This window comes from Pieris napi, chromosome 15, assembly GCF_905475465.1.
Source record: "Pieris napi chromosome 15, ilPieNapi1.2, whole genome shotgun sequence".
NCBI lineage: Eukaryota > Metazoa > Arthropoda > Insecta > Lepidoptera > Pieridae > Pieris > Pieris napi.
In genome coordinates, this window is record NC_062248.1 from 4,364,799 (window position 1) to 4,389,110 (window position 24,312).

The window sequence follows — 24,312 nt, forward strand, 5'->3', positions numbered from 1 at the left end:
TATGTATAACAGAAAGAGACAGCTTCAATAGTCTGCCCTGCTAAGAAGTTTGATAATGATTATTGGAAAATACCGTCTCCCTACGCCAGTCCTGTATCTGCTTAACAATAATGTTTATGCTTCCAGACGTCGTTTGCAACAGCTTAAAATATGGCAGCAGAGAGAGAAGGAATGGGCAAGAACGAAGGCTAGAAGAGAAAAGAGCAACAAGAGAAGTATATACTTCAGTGATAGTGTCATGCTGCTGGAGGCCGCTGCGAGGAATGATATAGAAGAAGGTATGATTTTCTTTTTTTTGTATTTGCACGTAAATATAAATAGCATTTAAATTAGTAGTAGTGAGGGGGTGGGGTTTGGACATTTCTATCCAACGAGCAGGCCGCGATTTTTTTTAAGCTAAGGAAGAAAGTTTATCAGATTAATAATATGTATCCCAGGCTACTGATTTAATGAGAACAGTATTTTTTTATGTAATAGGAAGCAAATAGGCAAGGACAATAACATTGCCAGAAGGCTCGCAAGTGCGTTGCCGGCTTTTTTCGTATTTTAGGACTGTCTATCCAGTTATATATACTATATAGCAATATAAAGATTTATTAAAATTTGCTGTTAAAATATAGTTATACACACAGAAATTTACATATAAATTAAAATGTTTAATATAAAAACATGTTTGTTTAAAAAGACACAACTTAGCTGTTACTGTTCGTTTTGAACACGCTTTTGTCGATAATAGATAGATAATAATTTGAGTGAAAGGGTAATGTCCAAAAGTATGTATGATACTTCATAGATTTGAATGTATGAATTGAAATGGAGTGAATCAATGTGTCGATATTGGTTCAAGTTCCAAATTTAACCCATTTATTTCGCCCATTGGTGATGAACTTTAGCCACCTAGCTGAGACCATGACTGGCAAGTTAAAATAAAACAAGATATATTCTACGTGGTCACTGTGACCACGCATGCTGTAAAGCACGCGAAACGTCGGATAAATTTAAAATTATGTCAAATAATTGTAAATTTATAATAATACATAACTTTAATCCGGTCAAAGGTTTTTTCTTTAGATATATTCTAGTTATTATATAAGGCTATTAAAGTTAACTACAACACTACTCGTACTACTATATATTTTGGAAGTACACATAACGTAGCACTCCAGTTTTTGACTTGAATAGTTACGTGCATACAAACATTCAAAACTCTTTATTATTATTTAAACTAGAACGTTTAAAATGTAAGTAATTTCCATTATAACCTTTTAAAAGGGTGACTTTTTTAACTTCAATAGAATACTCACAAGGTTAAACTTCGAGTGTTCACAGTATTATCGAATGCCGTGTGATTTTTACTATTTAAAAACACAAAAATCCTTATCTATATCGCCTTGGCACGGCAGATTTTCTTTAAATTACATTGGAACTAAACATGCATTCGAATGGTGGTAGACTTTTAAATTTGGTTCACTAAATTTTGACTTTATTTCCTACATGTATTACGATTATGTGGGTAACAGCGGGTAGACATTAAAACAATTGAATTGTAAAACCTTGTGGAACCGACGCTGTCTACCCCGTGCTCTGGGGATTACATTTCACTTTGAATAATGAAGCTCCAAATATAGGAACGTTTGTTGTGAAAATATATGTCAATATTTTAATGAGGTCTAATTTAATTTTGATCTCGTCTTCGAATACAGTTTGGACGCGTAATTGATTGGTTTCCATTTAATATTTTTAATACCTGCAGCTGAGTTTCATCATCGGACGTGGAGGCAAAATACGAAATTCCACCCGTATTAACTCGACGTCCACCGTTCCACAACTGAGCGTTTTTCAAGGCAGTTTTTGCAGCGCACCACTCTTTGTGGAACCACTTAGGGTCCTTCAAGAAAAGAGCGTGCGGGCACGCACTCGCGAGCCCTCTGGTATGGAGAGTTTCCATGGGCGGCCAGAGATTTTTGAGAAATTTCTGGTTCTACATGACTCGCCCGTTAAGCAGGGTCCACACTATGCCGCGGTAGGCCGGGCGGGTTGTCCCGGGCGGGCTAAGCCGGGCGGGTACGTTCGGGCCGGCACGACGTCCACACCGAAAACGATGCAGACCGCGTTATTTCTACCTACATTATTTAGTTTCACCTAACCTACATTATTTAGTTTAGACTGGTGACTTAGTTGAAGAGTATGTTTTAGAAGTTTTTTTTAAAATGTCCTTAAAGTGTTAGTGTTAAATTAAACAAACTGAATCGAAAATAAAATAATTCGTCTAGTTCGGTCGGAAGTTTAATTGTAACTTAAGCCGTTCGGGGCCGCTCGGCACGTCCCCACTCTATATTTTTGTTCGGCTCGGCTCGGCTTCCTTTGATCTGTACCTACTTTATGCGGGTTGGGATCGGCACGGCCCGGGCCGGCATTTTCTAACCCGGCAAAGCCGCCCGGGGCGTCTACATCGTCTACATCTGCCGCCCGGGTCAGCCCGCCCAGCCTACCCCGGCATAGTGTGGACCCTGCTTTAGGTACCCAATAATTTGTTTACTACTGTCTTTTTGATAAAATTTGTATTAAAAATATGATTAAATAAAGAATTATATTGTCTACTTAAAACATATGACCCAATTGCTTCGACTTGATTAAATATGTTTGGAGGCGTTCTTATACGTACATATAAAGTCACTATGTGAAAGTCTGGCCCTAGGTCTAATTATGAACGTTTTCCCGCTCTCGAATAATGTGTAATTAAATTTGTAGATTCTACGCGAAATGTGAGACTTTCACTATATAATTAGCAATTATCCTAATGTATCATATGTAAACAGTATAACAAGATTATGTGTGTCTTGAGTTACCGTAATACTTGTGGTAATATGTACCCGCTTACTGTATAATAGTATTGCGTGCGTAGAATTACGGTAATAAAACTTTTTTGTAACCATATCAAATTACCCTTAACGTAAGAGTGTTTACGCGTATTAATGAATAAAATTTTTGTTAACAAGAATTTTAATAGAATATCCAATTTGATATACATACCGATTTTGCTTGTGAAAAATTAGAGTAACTTCCTGTGTTCTCTTAATTAAAGTATAGTAGCTTAGTGCTTGATGTTTATCGCGTAGAACCCAATTTTTGGTACGTCTCAAAATAGTTTAGTTTGCTGTAAATTTTTTAGGGATTATATGAACGAATGCTGGACAGAATCCAGAACAAAGAAGTGCTTATGACGGTTAAGAAAACGTAAATTTCCCACACGTCTTAAATAACACCAAAACATACGAGCTCCTTTAACTAATCATACAAGGCAAAGAGATCTGACGCAGACGCACGTCTTGGTAGAAAAATCTTAGACTATGTTTTGGCCAAAGCACCAAATCATTATTCAGAAGCGCAGCATCCAAAACTAAAGTAGCCATGATGATCGTCAACATTCGAAAGGAGATGGAACTATAAGAAGAAGATGAACGGGTCTACATACAATCCTCAAAATTACATTTTGAACGGTTTCCCCGGCCTTATAATCTGCGTTCTTGTTGGTGTACTCTACTAGAGTGAATGTAATCTTAGCTTATAGTCATAATACTAAGCTTCAGATGATGTCATTTGGTGCTAATGTATTGAATATTATGTAATGGTTTGCATTTCAATTAGATTCATCTGTTGCATTTAAATTGCAAGAAATTCTTGTCCATTTTCATTTATGGAGATAAGATATAACAGTTTCTTTTGTCATTAAGGAAATAATTCTCATTTTAAAATAAACATCTAGCCAGTAGAAGGTTGAAAAGCGTCGGAGTTACACCCCGAGAGTATATCCTGATATTATATTAGTATGAAATACATAATCGTTTGTACGAAAGTGTTTTGTATTGAGTTTCTCTCTTATTTAAGGCCCAGGAAACGTACAGCGCCCGTACTCTGTAACTTCCAATAGTGACAGTGATATCCATCCCGAGGTTTTTGTATTCAAGTTTAATAGTTCTCTCAATATCCGTAGCGCTGATGTCAGACCGCTGTCGGTATTGGAAGTTGCCCAGTTGAGTTTCCAAAATGCAGATCTATGAGCCGTTCTTAGTCTCAAATAAGATCAGCTACAGCTACAAACAGTATTACCTTGCCTTTCTTTAAATCAGTAATGTGTTACTAACTTTATTAGTCTTTTACCTACTATAACATTTTAAATAAATTAACTGTTATACATCAATCACGAATGACTTCAATTTTGTATTTGTGATGCAAAACACATTGTATCAATGCGTTTATAAATAGATGTGTCGATTTATTCTATTATCACTAGTTTCGCAGTCTTATTTGTATACCGTGTTTAAAATCGTATGTATCGCAACGTATTAAATGGCAAATTCATAATACGCAGTTTGACTGTATAAAAAATAAAATGCTTTGAGAGTTATATGATTTTTTAAAGCGTAATGAATTACAATAACATTACTTTAAAAGTTATTAAAAAACGTCTATAATTAATAATAGTGATTTTTAAACGTCAATCTACATTTAAAATGGTCACAGATTAGTCGAGTCTATAACAGAAATTGTCTTCATCTGTCTAATCCCCTCTGGAGTTTATTTCGTCGGAAACTGTTTTTGAACGAATTATATGTATGTAACACGTAAGAACTTGACGTTTGTTTAGGAGCATGATATGACATAGGGACTGGCACGACGCCATCTTGTATAAAGAAGCGTTTTGCCGCGTTTTTTCTTAAAAATAATTCATGTAGCTTCTATAGTCACTAATTAATGGTTTGTAAAGTCTTGTCAGATAGCGTACAGTCTTTATAAACGAGAAATTTAATATTGAATGTACAGGCTTATCGGCATTTATTTGAGTTTTCAATTATAAACTATCTCGATTTTGCAAGACAATGAACGCAATAATTAATCGCTTCTTATTCCGTGAAAACTGTTACTCAATCAAGTATAATCGATCAGCTTAAAATGTCTTGCCTTCCTCATGGGCATAACTGTTTAACTGGTGTTTTTTAAATAGCCTTGTAATCTTTTCCGGGATTTGCAATTAGGAAGTTTTGAATAAATTGTTTGGTGATAAAGATACGATTATTCAACGACATTTAGATTACGGGTGTTATACTGTCTTCCCCTTCACACACACATAATACAGGTATTAGCTATATTTGTGAGAAGCTTATGTTTACAATAGAGACAGTCTTGTGGTAACAGGTCACCGTTAGTTAAAATAAAAAGTCAGTGGCTTCAGCTTGGCTTCAGATTGTTACGTGATCAGCCTCTATGCCTGACACATGTCGTTGACAATAACCTATCTCGATCCATAATCCACCATCTGAGATAGTAATCTTAATCCAAATGTTGTAACAAGTGTGCCAATAACCAATCGACGCATTGTAATAGCCATCTGTCGATACAAGCTATCCATGGGAGGTCGTATCGGTGTCTGTCGATAGACCTTTGTATGAAAATGACAGTTGACGAAAGCTCGATTTTAACATTTAATTATTTTAAATAATTAAAAAAACTGGTGTAAGTTAAAATCTGTTAAAATCGCCAATTGCTTCTATTAGAACAAAATTTTAAAGCTTAATATGAATCCGCTCAAATATTAACAGAATATGAAATTAATTTCAGTACGACGTCTGCTCGCACGTGGCGTGACACCGGATGCAACAAACGAAGATGGATTAACAGCTTTACATCAATGTTGTATAGATAATAACGAAGCCATGATGCGTCTTCTACTCGATAATGGCGCGAACGTGAACGCCGAAGATAGCGAGAAGTGGACGCCCCTACACGCGGCAGCTACTTGTGGCAATTTAAACCTAGTACGGATTTTAATACAGAGAGGTGCAAACTTACTGGCTGTGAATGGGGATGGGAATATGCCGTATGATATATGCGAAGAGGAGAGAACGTTGGATGCGATAGAGAGTGAGATGGCGGCGAGAGGAGTAACACAGAGACTAATAGATGAGACCAGAGCGGCGACGGAGATGCAAATGTTGATGGATGTAGCGGAGATGGTTAAGAATGGCATGGATTTGGATGAGCCGAGAGATAGTCAAGGTGCGACACTGGTGAGTAATAGTTATTTTACAGATAATATATTTTATATGCCCATCTTATAAATTACTTTTAATAATAATAATTACTATGGTAATAACTTTAACTATCAACCATTGAATAGGCGTTATAGATATAGTAATTTATAGATGTAGTAATATTGACAAATATAAACCACTAGTAATAACGGTTATGAACTGATTTGACTTTGACGTTGTTAATTTATAACCTTGTGTGACATAATGACAATGACAGCTGACAGTAACGCCATTACGCTGATATTATGAAATCTGATAAATTACTTTTGTCTTGTTGTACTTCATTAATACGAAAACTTCTTTTTGTATGTTTTAATGTTTATTATCAACATTTTCGTCGTTTCGTTTGCTTAATATAGATGTGATAGTTCGCCGGAATAACATCGTTATGTAAAAGCATGTTAGCATAACATAAGGGAACCAGATTTTTTATTCTATACTGCTAGAGACAAGTATTTACTTGTCATTTGATTTTTGAGTGTTTATTAATTAGCTTGACAATTTAATCATAATACCTATTTAATATTAATAGGTCAAAATATAATTAATAAAGAATTTTGTTTGAAAACATAATAAAACTGAATAAATTGTTATCGTCTATATGTCAAGGTATATTAAACATAGGGTGGGTGTCAAATGTAATAAGAATGCAGTAAAGATTCAGAAGCGGAACTATGACGTAATGTTTTATTTTACTATACTGTAACACCTGTTAAAACATTCACATACAGCCTCTATCTTATACATAGTTGGTCAGCCTATATAACGATAGTTTAAGTGGCTTGAGCTGTTTGTGGTGTTTCAAAATATGTTCCTATTTTCGTTTCTTGAATCTTTCCTCGGATTTTTTGTAAAGACATATATTTTAGTGTTTTAAAACATTAAGTAGGTTCTGTTGAAGCATCGTATTAGGAATTATAAAGAAATATATAATTATGATAATACATATACAGTGTAAACTGTTTATAACGAATTTCAATGGATCGAGCATTTTTTTTGTTATACAGACTTTTCGTTATAGGGAGTGAATAGAAAAAAAACTAAAATACTTAACCAATTACAAGGTTTTCTAATTTTATTGCTATCAATAGGTAAATTATTCTGATATATAATGAATGAATTAATGTATGGTTTTTGTGTTAAACCAAACAAATGTAACTATTTTTACGTTATAGAGAGTTTACACTGTATATATACCCTTATATTATACACTTTCTTTGTATTATATTTTAAAATGTTCAATGTAGTATAATAAATTTCAATATGAATCAAACTCCAGTGTCAAACATTATACGGGAGAATTAGCAAAATTTTATTTGTTTTTAATTTTGATTTTTTAAGTCTTCTAGTCTGCACGTTCACACATTCATTTCCTCACGATGTTATCATCACCGTAGGAGCGAGACTTAACTGCGTAGATGGACCTATTGGGTACTTTGATATCCGAATGGGGACGCAATTTAAGGGTTGAAAGTGGAACGTTAACCGCTAGATTAACTTAGCTATAGATTTTATATTAAGGCATTTGTTTACAACCTCCCTTACGTGTTGACCCATTTCTTTTATTTCTATAGAATAAAAGCGTTTTTGAATATAAATAATAAAACGGTCTTTACAATTTTTCTATACGAATTTCAGTCTTTTAAATGAAACGCAAAACGCTCGCCTTGAATTTTAATTAAAACAAATTGATTTTATTAATGTTGAAATTAGACACAACTAGACAATTACAAGTAATTTAGCTAATATGAAATATCGGTCTTTGACGTAGTTACATCCCACTCAGAGTCGACATTTAAATTTTAATTCTTAGGTTTATTTTATAAGGGAAAATTAATCGGTTGTGAAATTTAGCCGAAATTGCGATTGGAACGCTTGCAAAATTATATTTTGATTTATAATGTCTTTATTTGTTTGAAATGTTAACTCTATAATATAATTAAGGCCCTATCCCAGCACGAGTTGCTGTGTCAGTGCCTCGGGGTGAACTGCGGTGCCCGTAATAACAATAGTTACTTATGTAACACATTAAATTAATGTAATTTTATAATTTTTGTTTCTGAAATGGATTTCTTTGTAATTGAACTTGGCTTGCGATAAAATATAACGTGTAAATTTAAAAATCATGTTGTATATATATTTTCGTCATAAAATGAATTCAAAGTGTTTGGCTATGTTTGGATTTTTTTCTATCGAGCGAAGTTATTTAAATCGTGTATCGATCTTTCAAAATGGATACCTACATAAACTACTCAACTCCATCATATATTTTTTCCATTCGCCCACTTTAAGAAACGATGACGAAATATGGAAAGAAACAATGTACTTTCTTGCAGTTTGGCGACCAGATAGGTCCTTAATATTAAAAATTTAAATTTTGGTTTTATCTGTACTGAGTTATGTTCGGGATAATTACAATGCTTAATTGTTTTTCTTATATCTACAAAGACACTGATGTTATAAGACCTTCATTGTTATTATTATTACTTCCTTCAAGAAAAATCATCAGATTTTGTACCTAATCATACAATAGGTTACAGAACAATTCAATGAATGTTCACTTGTGACTGTAGATTTAATTTCCAGTGAAATAAAGAAACCGTTTAGCAGAAATATTATTAAGAATAAAAAAGAAATCTGCTAATTAATAAATATTATTTATTTAAATATAAAAAAAAACAGATGACTCGCGAGTGCGCTACCGGCCTTTTAGGAGTCAGTACGCTCATTATTATTATAGGTTTAAATTTTATGGATATCCAAATTAGTAGAAATGTATGTGTGTGATTTTTTTTCAGTTACACGTAGCATCTGCGAATGGTTACTTGAAGGTGGTGGAGTTCCTATTGGAGCATAGAGCTTCATCAGATGTGATGGATCATGATATGTGGCAGCCGGTCCATGCTGCAGCCTGCTGGGGGCATGTGAGTATTAAAAAATATTAAAAAAAAATTAAACCGACAAACATTTGTCAACTGGTAAGAAAAAAATGCATCATATCAATCTATTTAAAACGACTGAACCGATTTTGATAAAACTTGGACTGAGTTGGAGTATATTTATAACTTGACTATACTAATTTAGATAAAATAACTATCAATACCTGTCAACACGTGTTCATCAATGTCCCAATATCTCAAAAATCGTTGAATATTTGAAAATAAAGATAGTTTCTTTATTTTTCGAGTTATTACTTACGAAATTTAGTACACGTTCTTGGACTTAAATACATATTATCCAATTCCAACTATAATTTAGGCCAAACTGTTAACTTTTTAAAGTCAAAATTGAAACCTTTTTAGGAGTAATATTATTTTTTTTTGTTTCAGTTAGAAGTATTAGAGCTATTAGTACAATATGGAGCCGATCTCAATGTAAGGAATAAGCATGATGAAACACCGGCAGGTTGGTATTGTAACATCAACAATGTAACAGTGTCTGAGTTTGTTAATTTTTTAATACCCACTAGGGCAGTGATTCTCAACTTTTGTTATGCTCTACCTTAGTCTATCTAAAATTCTTATGACACACACACAATTCAACATAAATTTTTATATAAATAATTGAATTGATCACTTAATAAAAAATTACCAGGAAATAAATAAAAGTTAATTTTTAAAACATAATAAAAAGTGCAATTCAATTCCAAATAAATTTAATAAATTTTCGTGGGCCACACTGCTCTAGATGGACCTTATGTAGATGTATTTTTGTATCAGAAGATTAAATCTGCTAATTTAGTACGTTTTTTTTATATCTACCCTCAAATAAATTTAAAATGTTAGTTCAAAATACTCAAAACCTGATAAAAGGCTTTATAGTATATTAAAAATCGTTAACGATTATATATAGGGAACGAACAGTGATAGCCTAGAGGTTTCAGCGTGTGACTCTTATCCCTGAGGTCGTATGTTCGAGTCCCGGCCTTGCACCAATGTACTTTCTGTCTATATGCGCATTTAACATCGAATGCTGAAGGAAAACATCGTTAGGAAACCGACTTGCCTAGTAGATTTACTGACAAATCATAATGAAACAGATACAGAAATCTGAGGCCCAGACGTAACAAGGTTGTTGTGCCACTTTAAATAAGAAACGGTGAACCCGTTTCAAAATTATTTCATTCAAAGTTCTTTGAAATTGCTAATTTTGTATCACTTTACTTACTAGAAAGTGTGCGCGTGGTTTCTCTTAAAAATAATAGAAAATAAAAAATATAGTTAGCATTTATGCATTGTATCCGACAAATTAGTTATTTACTCAGAAGACGTTTTTATGTCTCCCTACTATAAGTGCATAAGCGAACTTGTCCCATACACACAAAATTGTCAGACACAAAAGTATTCCTTTGTTGCAGATATATGTGAGGAGGGTGAAATGCGGGCACGTATAACGCGTTTAGCAGCGGAGCAAGAAGAGGTGAGACGTCGTGCCGCCAGCGGAGCCGGAGACAGATTGAAGACTGCAAGGCGATCTTCTTCTACTGCTTCCACTAGCCGGTAATTAATTTTTTTGAAGTTATACTTCTTTAGGCGCGTTATGAAAAATTGATGAGAGTGAAATTTTACGATGCGCGCGCACTGTGACACAAATTATCAGTATGAAGTTGCCCACGGAAGATGCTACGGCATTGGACATAATTTAAAAACAACATTCGAATAATAATAAAATTTATGTTACACTTAATGTAAAAGAATAAATATTTATTTATTTAATTTTTCAAATGTAAACTGAACTTTATTGACTATAAGGACTCCTTTTCCAGTCTTTGATTATTTAATTGTAATTAATTATTTGCATGCAATCAAAAACTATTTTTAATAATGCCAAAGAAGTATTTATTACTTCTTACGCGTACATAAGTACACACACCCTTTTTTTTATACCGGAGTCATTGTTAGCTCATGAGATTTTCGATTGCTAGGTGGGATCATAAATTAAAAATATCCCTTTTAAAATTCTAAGAAATATAGTTATAGTAAAATTGTAAGTACCGCATTTTAATCTATATAATGGAAGACTTAAACCAATAATTTCTTCAGACTTTTGTTGTAATAAATGTTTATTAGGGAGTGTTCAAGTATTACGTCACGCAATTTTTGAAGATTATTGACCACCCCCCCCCCATGCAACGCGCCGTATGCAACGTGACCACCTAGTGACTCTTTACACCTAAAAGTTACCATTATGTGGTGTAACAATAACGTGTAATGTAATCCCCGCCCCGCATCGTAACGTTTTACAAAAGGACCCCCCCTCCAAAATTCGTTACGTAATACTTGAACGCTCCTTTACTCATATTCGAGTAATGCCAAAATTCAAACGCACGACATGATATGCTTGTATAGAGAAAGCATCTTAAAGAAATACATATCGTAGAAACAGTTTGTGTCAAGCACTAAAGGTATCTTCTTGGTTAAAAATGATAATTGAAACTAAATATTTCACTATTTTATATTTACCGATAGATGGCGGTGGCGTAAATATAAACTAACAAAGAAACGTTTTTAGGGTACGTTCCGTTCGACGCACTTCACTCCGAGAGAAGCAAATGGCAGCGAAGGCTGATGCAAGGGGTGAAGCGAGACTTCGAGAAACCTTCGATTCGGCGGTTGATGATGAATGTCAGGTAAAAACAATTTCATACTATATCTATTTAAGTATCCCCTATGTAAAGGATCTCGCGTCTGTATGAATACGGTAAACTTAAAGCTACCGAAAGTTTGTACGGGTTTTACAAATATAAATATATTGATTATTCTTGAGGTTACAAAAATCCAAAATGAAATGTCAAAATAAAGGAAATCAACGCAGGCGTAGGCTAACGCGAAAAGCGAAAGCTATATTCCAAAACTTTAGATTTTAATATATTTATTTTTGATTGTTTGTTAGGGAAGCAAAAACTTTATTTTTAAGGCAAAGCGTTTTTTTAATCTATAGTGTAGCGGAATGTAGGAATGCAAATTGAACCTGAACTGAATTTAAATCGGGAGTTTAAAATTATGTCAATTCCGAGTCCTTTTATCACCTCTATGAGCAAATTAAAGTAAAATTACGTTTTTTTTGGTTATTTTAAATTAATAAAAATTTACGTGCTAATGTTTATATTATTCATTCATTATATTATTATTACATTACATTATTCGTCCATTCTTAAGTATATTATTTAATCTTTAATTTTAACAATAAAGACTGCATTACGCGCTTTTTTGTATTTTTTTTTTATTTAGTTCGCGTAGATTATTTTTTAATAGCCAGTAACATTTGAGGCGTTATTGTTTTTCTTTTGCTACTGTTTATGTTGATTTTTACTGTTTTATATTATTATTATTTTATACATGTTGATCTTTTTTCAAACATTACCAGGGCAATCTCGTGAAATGGTGCACAATGTTTTTAATTATTTTAAGCATCTGAATAAAAACAGTTTAATGAAAAAAATGTTATATTTAATTTGACATCAGATACGACTGGGGTTTCTCAATACTGAAAGAATAGTTAGTGAAGTAAAAGTGAAGTGTGTTGAGCTAGATGGAGCTTATGTCGAAAAATTTAAAATTATTTACACGAACTACTCTTTCACGTTCTTGGTCTGGCTTAGAACTTTTGGATCCACCCTCGTATGCACCTAATATTTTTATGTATTTGACACATTTTTATTTATTTACAACCCACCCAACCTTACTAAAACCAGAGTGGACTAAAATCAAATAATAATATATAATAATAATAGCATGGCAAAAAAATCATATTTTGAAACATACTGTAAGTGAAATTGCATTAGTGTGAGTACTGTGAACCCGCCAGCTTTCGATAACCGACCTATAACTATATACACATTCCAAATTCAAATCACTTTGAATCTCTAGGGATTAAAAAGCTAGTTTAATTTAGCCTACTCGTTCTTTTTTATGTTGTAATGTGAAATAAATTTTTACTTATTAGTGATCTGTGCAATATAATCTTGCAAAAATCTAAACAACTTAAAATTATATTTTTTTTAATTAAATTGATTTTATTTTAAGATTTAAACCTTTATCTATGAATACAAGACGTCATGAGTCACGTCACGTAACTAATAATAATGTGTTTACTAACCATGTGTTTAGGGGTGAGAGAGAGAGAGAGAGAGCAGTGTTGGTCCAATGGTTTCAGCGTGAGTTCTGGTTGAGAGGGTTTGAATTTACTAATATCTGATAATATTCTCCTATTCTCTTTATAATATCGTCTGCCCATCTCTTGCTCTACCTTCCTCTTTTTCTTTTTCTAGTGTTCTCAATGTGTGTGTACTGTTAATGTTTTTGAAATTTCTGTCATGACGTTTCTGATCTGAAAGGGAATAGCTATAGTAATAAAACAAGTGAATAAATCACATACGTGTGTAATGTGTATATCATAATAATAAAACATTTAAAATATCAGGCAACATCGTTCTTTGGCCTATTGGCTCAGACTAAAATTTAAATGTTTAGAAAAATGGTATTTGTTTGCTTCTATTTCCCAATATTTGTAATAGCGCCATCTATTGAGAAAGGTAATTATTAAATAAACAATATATGTATAACATTGCTTTTACAGATTCACATATCAATTAACAAACTTTAGTGTCTGTTTCACAATGTATGGATAAAGTACCAAATAGTTATGCAACACATAATTATTTGGAAGATAAATTGTGCTATTTGACATTCATCGGACTCATAACTTTAGATGGACTTTATGTGACGAATAGCGCTATCTGACAGTAGCAACAATAGTGTTTATCCTACCAATAAGTAATAAATAGCTAATTTGGAACTTATCCGTACATTGTGATACAGACTCTTAATGTGTTAGTTTTTTGAGGTGTACAACCTATGTCCATTCGACATAATTACTTTCGCCGAGAATTGATCTTAGTAATACCAAAGTCTACCCCAGAGCCTACGCTGTAGGCGCATTTATTTACCTATCCGTCCGTCCCAATTAATTAACCTATATAATACGTCTGAACAGGTTTAATACATTTCTAAAGGAAACTTAGCCTTTGATCTTGAAGATATCGACACAATATGATATGGAAGTGCGCAGCCCGTGTAAACTAGGTCAGCGACCGTGAAAAGGAAACCTGACCATGTCGGTTCATTAGACATGATGGTCAAGTTTTTTATATAGGAATCTATCAGACATGATATTGTTAGAACATTTATTTATTAATTCGATTCAGGAAGCGTTCAAAAAAGCCTTTGAATTATTAACAAACTTCCATAATCCATATAATAAAATAGAAGTGTTTATTTGTACTTCCGCGAATGTCTCAATATTTTGTATTTGGCATCCGGAATACTGTATTGAGTATAGTGAAACAGTTATACAGTCTAATTTTTACGCCTGTTTCATTGACAAATGTTCCCATCTATAGAGATGTACTGTATACAAAAATACTAATGTGATAAGCGTCATCTAACTGATAGGTACTAGTGGTTTAGTAATAGAGGAATTGTGAAATCTATAATTTAAAATGTAGGGAATCTCTTAGAGATAAATTCAAGGAAATTAATATACTTACCTTTCCCTCGCAATATATTTATGAAAATATTATGTATGTTTACAAAAATAGTGACAAGTTTACTAGAATAGAACATACGCACAATGTTAATACTCGGAACAAACGCAGGCTGCAATTTCCCCGTACTAGACTATCTAAAGTTAGTAATTCTTTTTTGGGAAAAGGGATACTCTTATTTAATAAAATCCCAGAGGCTCTTTTATCTCTGCCTTTTAATAAATTTAAGAAATGTATTAAAGAAAAGATTCAGAAATTTTGAGGCCAAGACCTAAAGAGGTTGTAGCGCCACTGATTTATTTATTAAAGAAAAGCTGTATAAAAAGGCTTACTATAAAGTTAACGATTATCTAGTTGATAAAAGGGCCTGGGATTAGTGCTAGACAGGCTACGTCTAATTAATTTGCGATATTTGTTTTAAAATAAGTGTTGTTTGATGATTTGCTATTTTAAAAGAGTACCGAGAGATTTTTACGCCGACTTTTTCTCTCGTCCTACACCCTCTGTCTTCTTTGCCGATGAGTAGGGATGCCTACAAATTCATATTTAATGACGTGGAATAAATGATATCTGTATCTTATGTTCCATAATAAACATATTTTATTTATTTTTTATTTTATGTATGCTAATGTAATTATTTTATTACGAACACGTAAACGGGTAACACCTTTTAAAATTATCACTACATAGTATAAAACAAAGTCGCTTTCTCTGTCCCTATTTCCCTTTGTATGCTTAAATCTTTGAAACTACACAACGGATTTTGATGCGGTTTTTTTTAATAGATAGAGTGATTGAAGAGGAAGGTTTATATGTATAATAACATTCATCAAATAGTGGAGAAGTACTGTTATTTTTGAGGTTTCTAATGTGATGTCGTAAATAATTACATTTTTTCCGCTTACATTGCAAACGCAGGCTGAACCCTACGAGTTTTATCAAAATAATGTACTAAGTATTGTACACATTGAAAAGGTCTACAGAAAAGTCCGTGATGGTATATGTTTATCTCTTATGGATAACCCACAATAACTTTTTTTTGTCATTTACTTTTTACGACAAAAAATGGCTAATTTTCGAAGCGATTTTAACCAATACAGCATTAATCCTTAACCAATTAAATACCTTGAATACATTGTTCATTTAATATAGATCTATGGTAGGGGAGCCCACGATGCTAAATGGGGATTTACTCGAGCGTCGTAGAGACCTATTGGGATGCAAAGCTTAGATAAAAAGAAGAAAAAAATGTTATATGATAAATTCCTTTTCATCGGTGGGGGAAGCGGCTATAGATAGTTAAATATGTAAAAAAAAACTGTTGCATGGACATCCTCGAGCGCGTCAGATATTGATAGCATCTATGCCCTACGTATTTTTAATAATGTACGTATGTTAATCTGATCGTTTGCATGATGAGGGTGGTTGTATTTAAGGGTTGAAAATTAAAAAAAAAAAATTATCGAGCGCGTCAGATTTTCTAAGGGAGTGTGCACAAGTTATGTGCACCAAAAAAAAGCTCTCATTCACTAATCTGACGATTTCGATGGGACGCAAACCCACAGCCATTTTCTTAATTTGCAAAAAAAAATCGCAATTTTGAAATACTCAAGCGCGTCAGATTAAGATATATGTGGTTCATCTTTATGTTCTAAACGTACTGTCTCATAATCTATTCATAGATATTCGAGCGGGTACCGCGTCACAGTAAACATTACCTCCGTAAATTTATTTAAATTAAAAATAGAACTAGTGTGTAAAAGAGGTTAAAACACGGGAACTATGACATTTTAAGCAACAGTTTCACGTAATAAGTTGTGAACAATCAATATAGTGTATTAAACAGTGATTCGTTAGTCGTGATCGAACAATTTGTTATCCGCCATACCGCGATGGACATTTCTCGTTTGGTTGTGGTTAAACATCAGAGTAATTGTTGTAAAAAACTGACATAAAATAGTGAAGTGACTTTTAAAAGTGTCTTGTGCTAATCAAGTACTTTAAAATAAAACCTAAACACTGTTTTGGACAAATCGTAATTGTGTTATATACGATTTATTCGCAAGTCAAGTAATGAATTGGTTAGCACTTGTAACAAGTTGTTAGGAACACCATACACACTGTCGATTGTGGATCAAATCCTGGCGCGCACATACCTACGAAACGAATACTTTTTATTTTTTTAATTTTATAATATTCCAAGATGGATTGTGGTAAATGCCTAAAAAATGCCTCTGATACTGAATTGATTAAATGCACATCTTGTCTCACGGTGTTGCATTTCTTCTGCGCTGATCTATCTGAAGCTGATTTTAAAAAAATTCTACCGATGAATAGGAAAAAGTGGAAGTGCTCGGCGTGCAAGAGCAAAAAGATTGCTCCTACTTCATCCGTGTCGCCGAAAACAAGTTTAGCATCATCATTAAACGTCGATACTGAAATGCTGACAAAATATATGGATACTAAACTCGCAGATCTGAGGCAGCAATGGCGGGACGACCTCAACGCTGCAATTTTCGAAGTGACGCGGAAATTTAGGGATGACATAATCTCTCTTGAAGCTCGTATGAGTACCTGGGAGGGCAGACTGTCGCAAGTGGAAGATCAAACGGCTAACAATGAATCTTTGCCAAACAATTTTATCGACAAGCATCTTTCTAATGAAAATCTGATCAATGAGGTTCGAGATCGCAATCAAAGGGAGAAAAACCTCATTATTGCAGGTATACCTGAACAAATAGCGATCAACGCAGAGGAAGGACCGTTAAAGGATGAAGATAAGATAATACAACTGATTTCCACCATAAACCCCAGTCTACCAAAACCCCTTAAGGTCTTTCGTATAGGAAAATTTAATCCAGGCAAAAACCGTAGAATCAAAGTTTGTTACGAAACAAATACTACGGCTAAATACTTATTACGTAACAAGTCTAAATTTCCAGAAGCCATTAAAATTTATTCAGACTTAACTCCAGCTCAGCAAAAATATTTGCAAAATTTAAAAAATGAACTAGTGCGACGTCAGGCTGCGGGAGATACTGACATCACTATTAAATACAGATCTGGAATACCCACTATTACCAAAATGTCTCCAAAAAACTCGAAGTAACAAATACAACCAAACGCCTCAACACAGATACAAATACCTATGAAGTTTTGCAAAACCATAATCAGCTACAACCACACAAGTCACGCTTATCGTTTTTATACCTTAATGCTAGGAGTATCCGAGCAAAAGGCAAATTTAATGAACTCAAATGCATTTTAAAAACAATTTCTAAAACTGTTCATATCGTACTCATTACAGAAACATGGATCACTAATGAAACTCAGGCCCAAGAGATGTGTCTACCAAACTATACTCATTATTTCAATTATAGATCGGATTTTAGAGGTGGTGGAGTCTCAACTTATGTCCATAACAGTATTAGACATAGTTTGTCGGAGTCAACATATAAAGATGGCAACAACTACCTATGGGTAAAATTAGACAGATATGCCACCGAAATTGGACTTGTGTATAATCCTGGAGATACAAACTTCTCAAAGTTTTTGGAAGAACTTCGCTTGCAACTAAGAGAAAGAAAGAGGGCTGTAGTCTTTGGGGATTTTAATATAGATCTAGTGAAAAAGAATGAAAAACAAACTAAGCAGTATATGGATGTAATGGACGAGGCTGGATATAACATCATAAATAAAATTAGGAAAAAATATTGTACACGTGACTCGAAAACACGTAAATCAATAATCGACCACGTGTGCTCAAATTTAAGAAGTGACCGTTTTCATATGGCATTTATTGAGACAGGAATGTCCGACCATAGGCAACTTTATATCGAGTTAAAAAAATCCAAAGCCCCGCAGTTAATATACTCTGAATATGAAGCCATTGACTATGCTAAATTTAACAAACTATTCACGACCTACAATTTAGATGTAGCAACACTTGATTATTCTTTACTAGAAGATACGATTAAGGACTGTGTAAGGAAATGCAAACAAGTAAAGAAAAAGATACTTAATCCACCTCAGAAAGATTGGATAAGTGGAGAAGTCATTAGTGCAATTCACTTTAGAAACCAATTATGGGCTGAACTAAAAAAAGATCCTACAAATATAGTTGTTCAAGCACAATATACTACTACAAGAGATACGGTCAAAAGGAAAATAAGGGAAACTAAAGATAATTACTTCTCCAACGAATTTATTAAACACGCTAAAAACCCTAAAAAAATGTGGAGTCTAATAAATAAATTGGCTAGTAACAAGCTAAATAAAGATTGCACACCTTCCAAACTTATTATAGACACTAAAGAGTTAACTCAAACAACTGATATTTGTGCTGCTTTTAATACATACTTTTCTACCATAGGGCTAAAACTAGCCAATGAAATACCAACACAATTTCACATTAATTTTACACTAGCACTTCCTCAAAGTCTTAACTCTGAACTATCTAACTTTAATCCATGCACAACACTTGAAATCACTAATATAATAAAAACGCTAAACACGAATTGTAGTAGTGGAATAGATGGGATCAATACTAAAACAATAAAATGCGTAGTTGATCATATTTCTGAATATCTCTCGATCTGCTTTAATAAGCTGCTGCATAATGGTGAATTTCCGGATTCTCTTAAAAAGGCCAGAGTTGCTCCTATCCATAAATCTGGCCCCAAAACCGAACCCGGCAATTACAGACCAATATCTATTCTACCTACAATATCAAAAATATTAGAAAAGATTATTTACTCACGACTTGACACTTACTTGCAAACTAACAATTTCATTTTTAAACGTCAATATGGTTTTAGATCAAAAAGCAGCACTTTATCAGCCACAGCCGATCTCGTTAGCGACATAAAACAAAATATTGACTCTAAGAAAATGGTGCTGGGTGTCTTTATTGATCTGAAAAAAGCGTTTGACACCGTAAGCCACAACTTATTGCTTAAAAAATTAGAATGCATAGGAATAAAAGATCGTGCACTAAAATTATTCAAATCATATCTATCAAACAGAACCCAGATAGTAAAAATAGGTAATGCTCAAAGTTCAGAAATACCAATAACATGCGGCGTCCCACAAGGATCTATATTAGGTCCATTGTTATTTTTAATATATATTAACAACATTCACGAACTCGGTTTACACGGCCGAATCACTCTCTACGCTGATGACACCTGCTTATTTTACTTTGGTTCAAATATCCAGACTATGGTTGCTCAAGCTCAATCAGACCTAAATGTTCTATCTTCTTGGTTTCAACAAAATCTTCTAACAATTAATATTTCAAAAACATCTTATGTAATATTCAAGGCAACAAATAAACTCATTCCTATCTTTCAACCGCTTAAAGTTCAAGACGTTGAAATCAATAACAAAAAATGGGAGAAATATCTGGGTCTTAGAATGGATACAAATTTAAAATGGAACTTTCATATATCACACATAATTACCAAACTAAAATCACTTATAGGCAGATTTTGGTCAATATCTAAATGCATTCCGCAATCTGTACGTCATTTGATCTATAATTGTTTAGTCAAGCCACATTTCATATACCTAATTGAAATATGGGGTACAGCATGCAAAAACAAAATTTCTACAATACAAACACTACAAAATAAATTAATAAAAGCACTATTCAGATACAATTTTTTAACACCTACTAATAAAATCTACCAAGAAACTAAAATTATGACGATTAAACAACTATATGTTTATAGCACCTGTATCCTTATTAAAAAAATTTTAAATAACTCTCTACATAGTAACTTATCATTTAATAAAATCAAATACACCACTACACGCAATACTCGTCGAGCGAGTTTGCTTATCTTGCCAAAGCCGCGCACAAATTATTTAAAGAGATCTATTAGGTATGAGGGTGTGCAATTGTTTAATCGGTTGCCGTCTAAGCTTCGTAACATTAGCGTGATTGATCAGTTCAAAAGGGCATTAAAGACACACATCAGAATGGGCCCATTAGACTAGAATTGGGCTAGCTGATGGCGACGTGTATCTCGTTCGTATATATACTTAATATTAAGTTTCTCATGTAAATAAAAAAAATAATTTTTGTAATGAGAAATAAAGTTCTTTAAACATTAATCTGACGATTATCTAGAGGGATTCGCCTGATCTGCCAAAAAAAAAATAGAAAAACGGTTCACCTAAAGGGCCATCCCGGGCAACTTCCCGCTAATTCCATTCCTGGGCGCTTAAAATTGATATTTTGAGCTCGCTGAGTTCAAAGAAATAACATTTCTATGCATTTGAGCTCTCCCAGCTCGAAAGTCTGATAGAAGTTTCATAGAACACTATTTTTGGAATTTTCAAACCGCAATAACTTTTGAATGGATCAAGCAATTTTCACGCGGTTGGCGGCATTCGACGCAGTTTAATCATCCTCATAAATAATTTTGCAATTTTAATTGATCGAACCACAAATTTCGGAGTAATCCCGAAAAAACACTTTTTCGGGTTTCTTTCGTGTACGATATCTCTCGAACGAACCAACCGCTTTTGACCAGCTTGGTGGCGATCGACGTGGTTTTTCAAGCTCAAAGGCGGATTAGTTTTTGAAGTTGATCGATAAAGAAACCACTTTAAAAAAAAATATTTCTTATTTTTTTAAGATTTTTCAAAATTTCTCAAAATCTATCGGTCCGAATCGGTTCAAATTCACAGGAAATGTAATTTTGAGGGAAATATTTAGAACGCCGTTTAGTAGATTCCGATCGGTTTAAGGAAATGTAGGCATCACGCAGCTGCACGCATTTAACTTTATCGACGAATTTTTGTTATTTCGGCTTGCGGAAATCGTCAGATTATATATTTTTCATTATTCTTGAATTATTTCCTTCAAAATAAAAAAAAATTAGCTACGCTCGAGAATGTCGAGATGACGTTTTTTTTTTACAACTTTGTTGCCCTCCCCTTTTTTTCCGTCACTCTCAAATTGTCAGATTAGTGGAATATACACTTTTTAGGATGTAATTAACTCACCCTACCTTAATCTGACGCGCTCGGGAATTTCTGATGGTCAATTTTTTTTTACTAAACTGATCCTGTCTCCTTCACGTGCGGCCTTATATATGGGCCTCATATTTTGTGGAGGTACTTAACCGGGTACAAGGTATCCCCCTATATATTAATCTGCCGCGCTTTAGTAAATCCCGAAATCCCCTCTTGGGCTCCCCTACCATATATGGCCCTTTACACCGTATGATTTAAGTGAATATTTTCGAAGATATTGCAGATTTAAAAATTGCGGGACGTAGCGTTTGCGGCGGTACCGGCCGACCGCACAGTTTTTCTGTAGTGTATTTAGTATCAGCATTGCACCCGTGCGAAGCCGGGGCGGGTCGCTACTTTATTAATAAAACACAAATTGGGTGCCATATTTATAAGCAGAGCAAGGGAGTTATTAGTGTCACAGATTATGAGATGATGAGACATAGTTTAATAAAATCGCCACAGACTAAAAAATCGCAACACCAAAGTTACATTTAAATTTTAGGCCTAATCTTGTTACAACGCGATTGCGTAAGATAGCATTAATTATATGGTTTTAAATAAAATATAGGTTTATTATACGCGCATTATTCTCGCGTGCAACGTTAATTTGCCATATTAAGACTGTATGAATGAGTTTTCAGGTCATCTGATATTATCTCGGTTGCGTAATTATTAAAACAAATTTTCGTGTCTGTACATTTCCTAGGTTTCTTTAATTTCTGGTCTGTGTTACTTTACCTATTCGTTTTTGTCTAGTCTGTATTATAATTTATTTTCCTCTCTCTATTAATTTTTAAAATCGAAATCCGTTACATTTTTATGTCTTTGATGTATTTTCCCCGAATCTTTTGTTTTTGCGGCTAAACGTTATTGATTTGTCTTTTTATCATAACGGCACGTAACTAAATATTAGTTTTTATAGAGGATTTTAGACGTTTAGCGTTAAATTACTAACGGAACACTTTTTAGAGTTTGTGTCAGGAATATTAAAATTTCAGATAATCGAAAATAATTACTCAATGAGACATAGTCTGCGTCTATTCCGTTGATCATATATGTATATCACTTCCTTTTCGTTCTTTAAGTAGTCGATTTCAGGGTCTGACGATAAGAATCAGTTGGGTATTGGCAATGTCAATAACTCGTTGGATATGAACTACAGGAGAATACTCAGAGTTAAGTCAGTAAGTAAGTAAGAGTCTCTACTCTGAATTACCCTTAGACACGCTCTTTCTTCACAACGTTTTATTTCGCCCATGAGCAAGTGTTATTTGCCCTCATACACAACGAAGTTGACTAACGTCATATGACATATCATCGCAATTATGTGGGAATAAAGAAAATAAATGCTATTTTTAGCAAATAATGATCACAGCAAGGTTTCTAAGACCACTCGGCAAATGTATCTTTGGAGTTGCTAAAAGTATCCACTGATTCATTTTTCATGACAGTTTTATTGTTAATTATCCTTTAAGGTAAATAATGGTTCGGCAATCGAACCTGGATTATTAATTCAGCCACGTATCCCAATACGTACGTATCTTTGTACGTACGTGACGTGACGTGACATTAGAAAACGTCTCGTCAATCCACGTTAAAAACTTATAATACGTCTGTTATTAAAAACATAAGAAACTAATCTATTATCAACAAGTGGAACGGACATATGCGCGAGCTGCTATTGAGATCGGGCACACAATTAATTGGCTGAAAGTATTTACCTAAGCTTAATTACGAACTGTTTTTGCTGTCTTAGCTACGTCGAAGATCGTGCGGTTTTTCGTATTTCACGCGAAGATGTACTTCTCGCTAACAGTGAAAACTGGGCCTTAATGTGGCCATAGAGCATTGACTGATAAGAATTATTCTTAGGAGTATGATACAATGTAAAGGGTTATTGTTCGTTTGTTAAGAAAATATATAAGCTAGAGGGATTGACTGATAACAAAATATTCAAAACAATGTTTACCCAGATGTCTCCCGATGAGAAATAAAGATATTAAAATAATTCTGATTTCTCTCTTTAATTCATATAACTTTAGAGACAAGGGACTTCAGTAACTGTATATATTATCTAGTACCTATTCGATTTTTTTAATCCATCTCGCGATCCTCTGTAACTATAGTCGTATTATTAATTAGACGAAGTCAACTGACGTATACGGTGTTGTCAGTTTTTAATGAAATAAAAATAGTGTTGTGACAAAGTGAATGATTGAAAAAACTCCTGAATTAATGATCGGTGATGGCACTAGTCACCACGCCGCGCTTTGTAATAAGCCGTCAAAAATCTGATTGTAGTTACATACTACTAGTACCTTACTTATATCAGAGCACTTTTATACAATTTTAAAATAGAAATAATATTATTTTATAGTGTGAAATGATTAACTATTCACATTCATTGTTCATTTATCTGATTGAACAAGAACTGAACGTATCACTATTACTTTAAATATGGCAACATTATTTTACAAAGTGACATTAGCTACTGTCAGTTGGCTTCGTCTAATTAAAAATACGACTATAGCAATACATATTTCACCTTATCATACAGATATTAAGTTATATAATAAGTTTAAGTATTTAAAAGATCGGAAATGTTTATATCGTAAATTACGCTTGGCAATTGGCATAATTACTTGGCAG

The 24,312-nt window shown here is 33.5% G+C and overlaps 1 protein-coding gene across 2 annotated transcripts in view; it reads left to right on the forward strand.

Annotated features, from left to right (window-relative positions):
* The window catches only part of LOC125056967 (protein phosphatase 1 regulatory subunit 16A), a 45,061-nt gene that overhangs the window by 10,833 nt on the left and 9,916 nt on the right, over window positions 1–24,312 (forward strand). For both annotated transcript variants that reach the window (XM_047660349.1, XM_047660350.1), the window contains exons 3-8: window positions 127–278; window positions 5,620–6,068; window positions 8,891–9,016; window positions 9,422–9,497; window positions 10,450–10,591; window positions 11,604–11,721. In XM_047660349.1, the coding sequence (XP_047516305.1) occupies window positions 127–278; window positions 5,620–6,068; window positions 8,891–9,016; window positions 9,422–9,497; window positions 10,450–10,591; window positions 11,604–11,721 (1,063 nt within the window). The remainder of the gene's footprint in view (window positions 1–126; window positions 279–5,619; window positions 6,069–8,890; window positions 9,017–9,421; window positions 9,498–10,449; window positions 10,592–11,603; window positions 11,722–24,312) is intronic.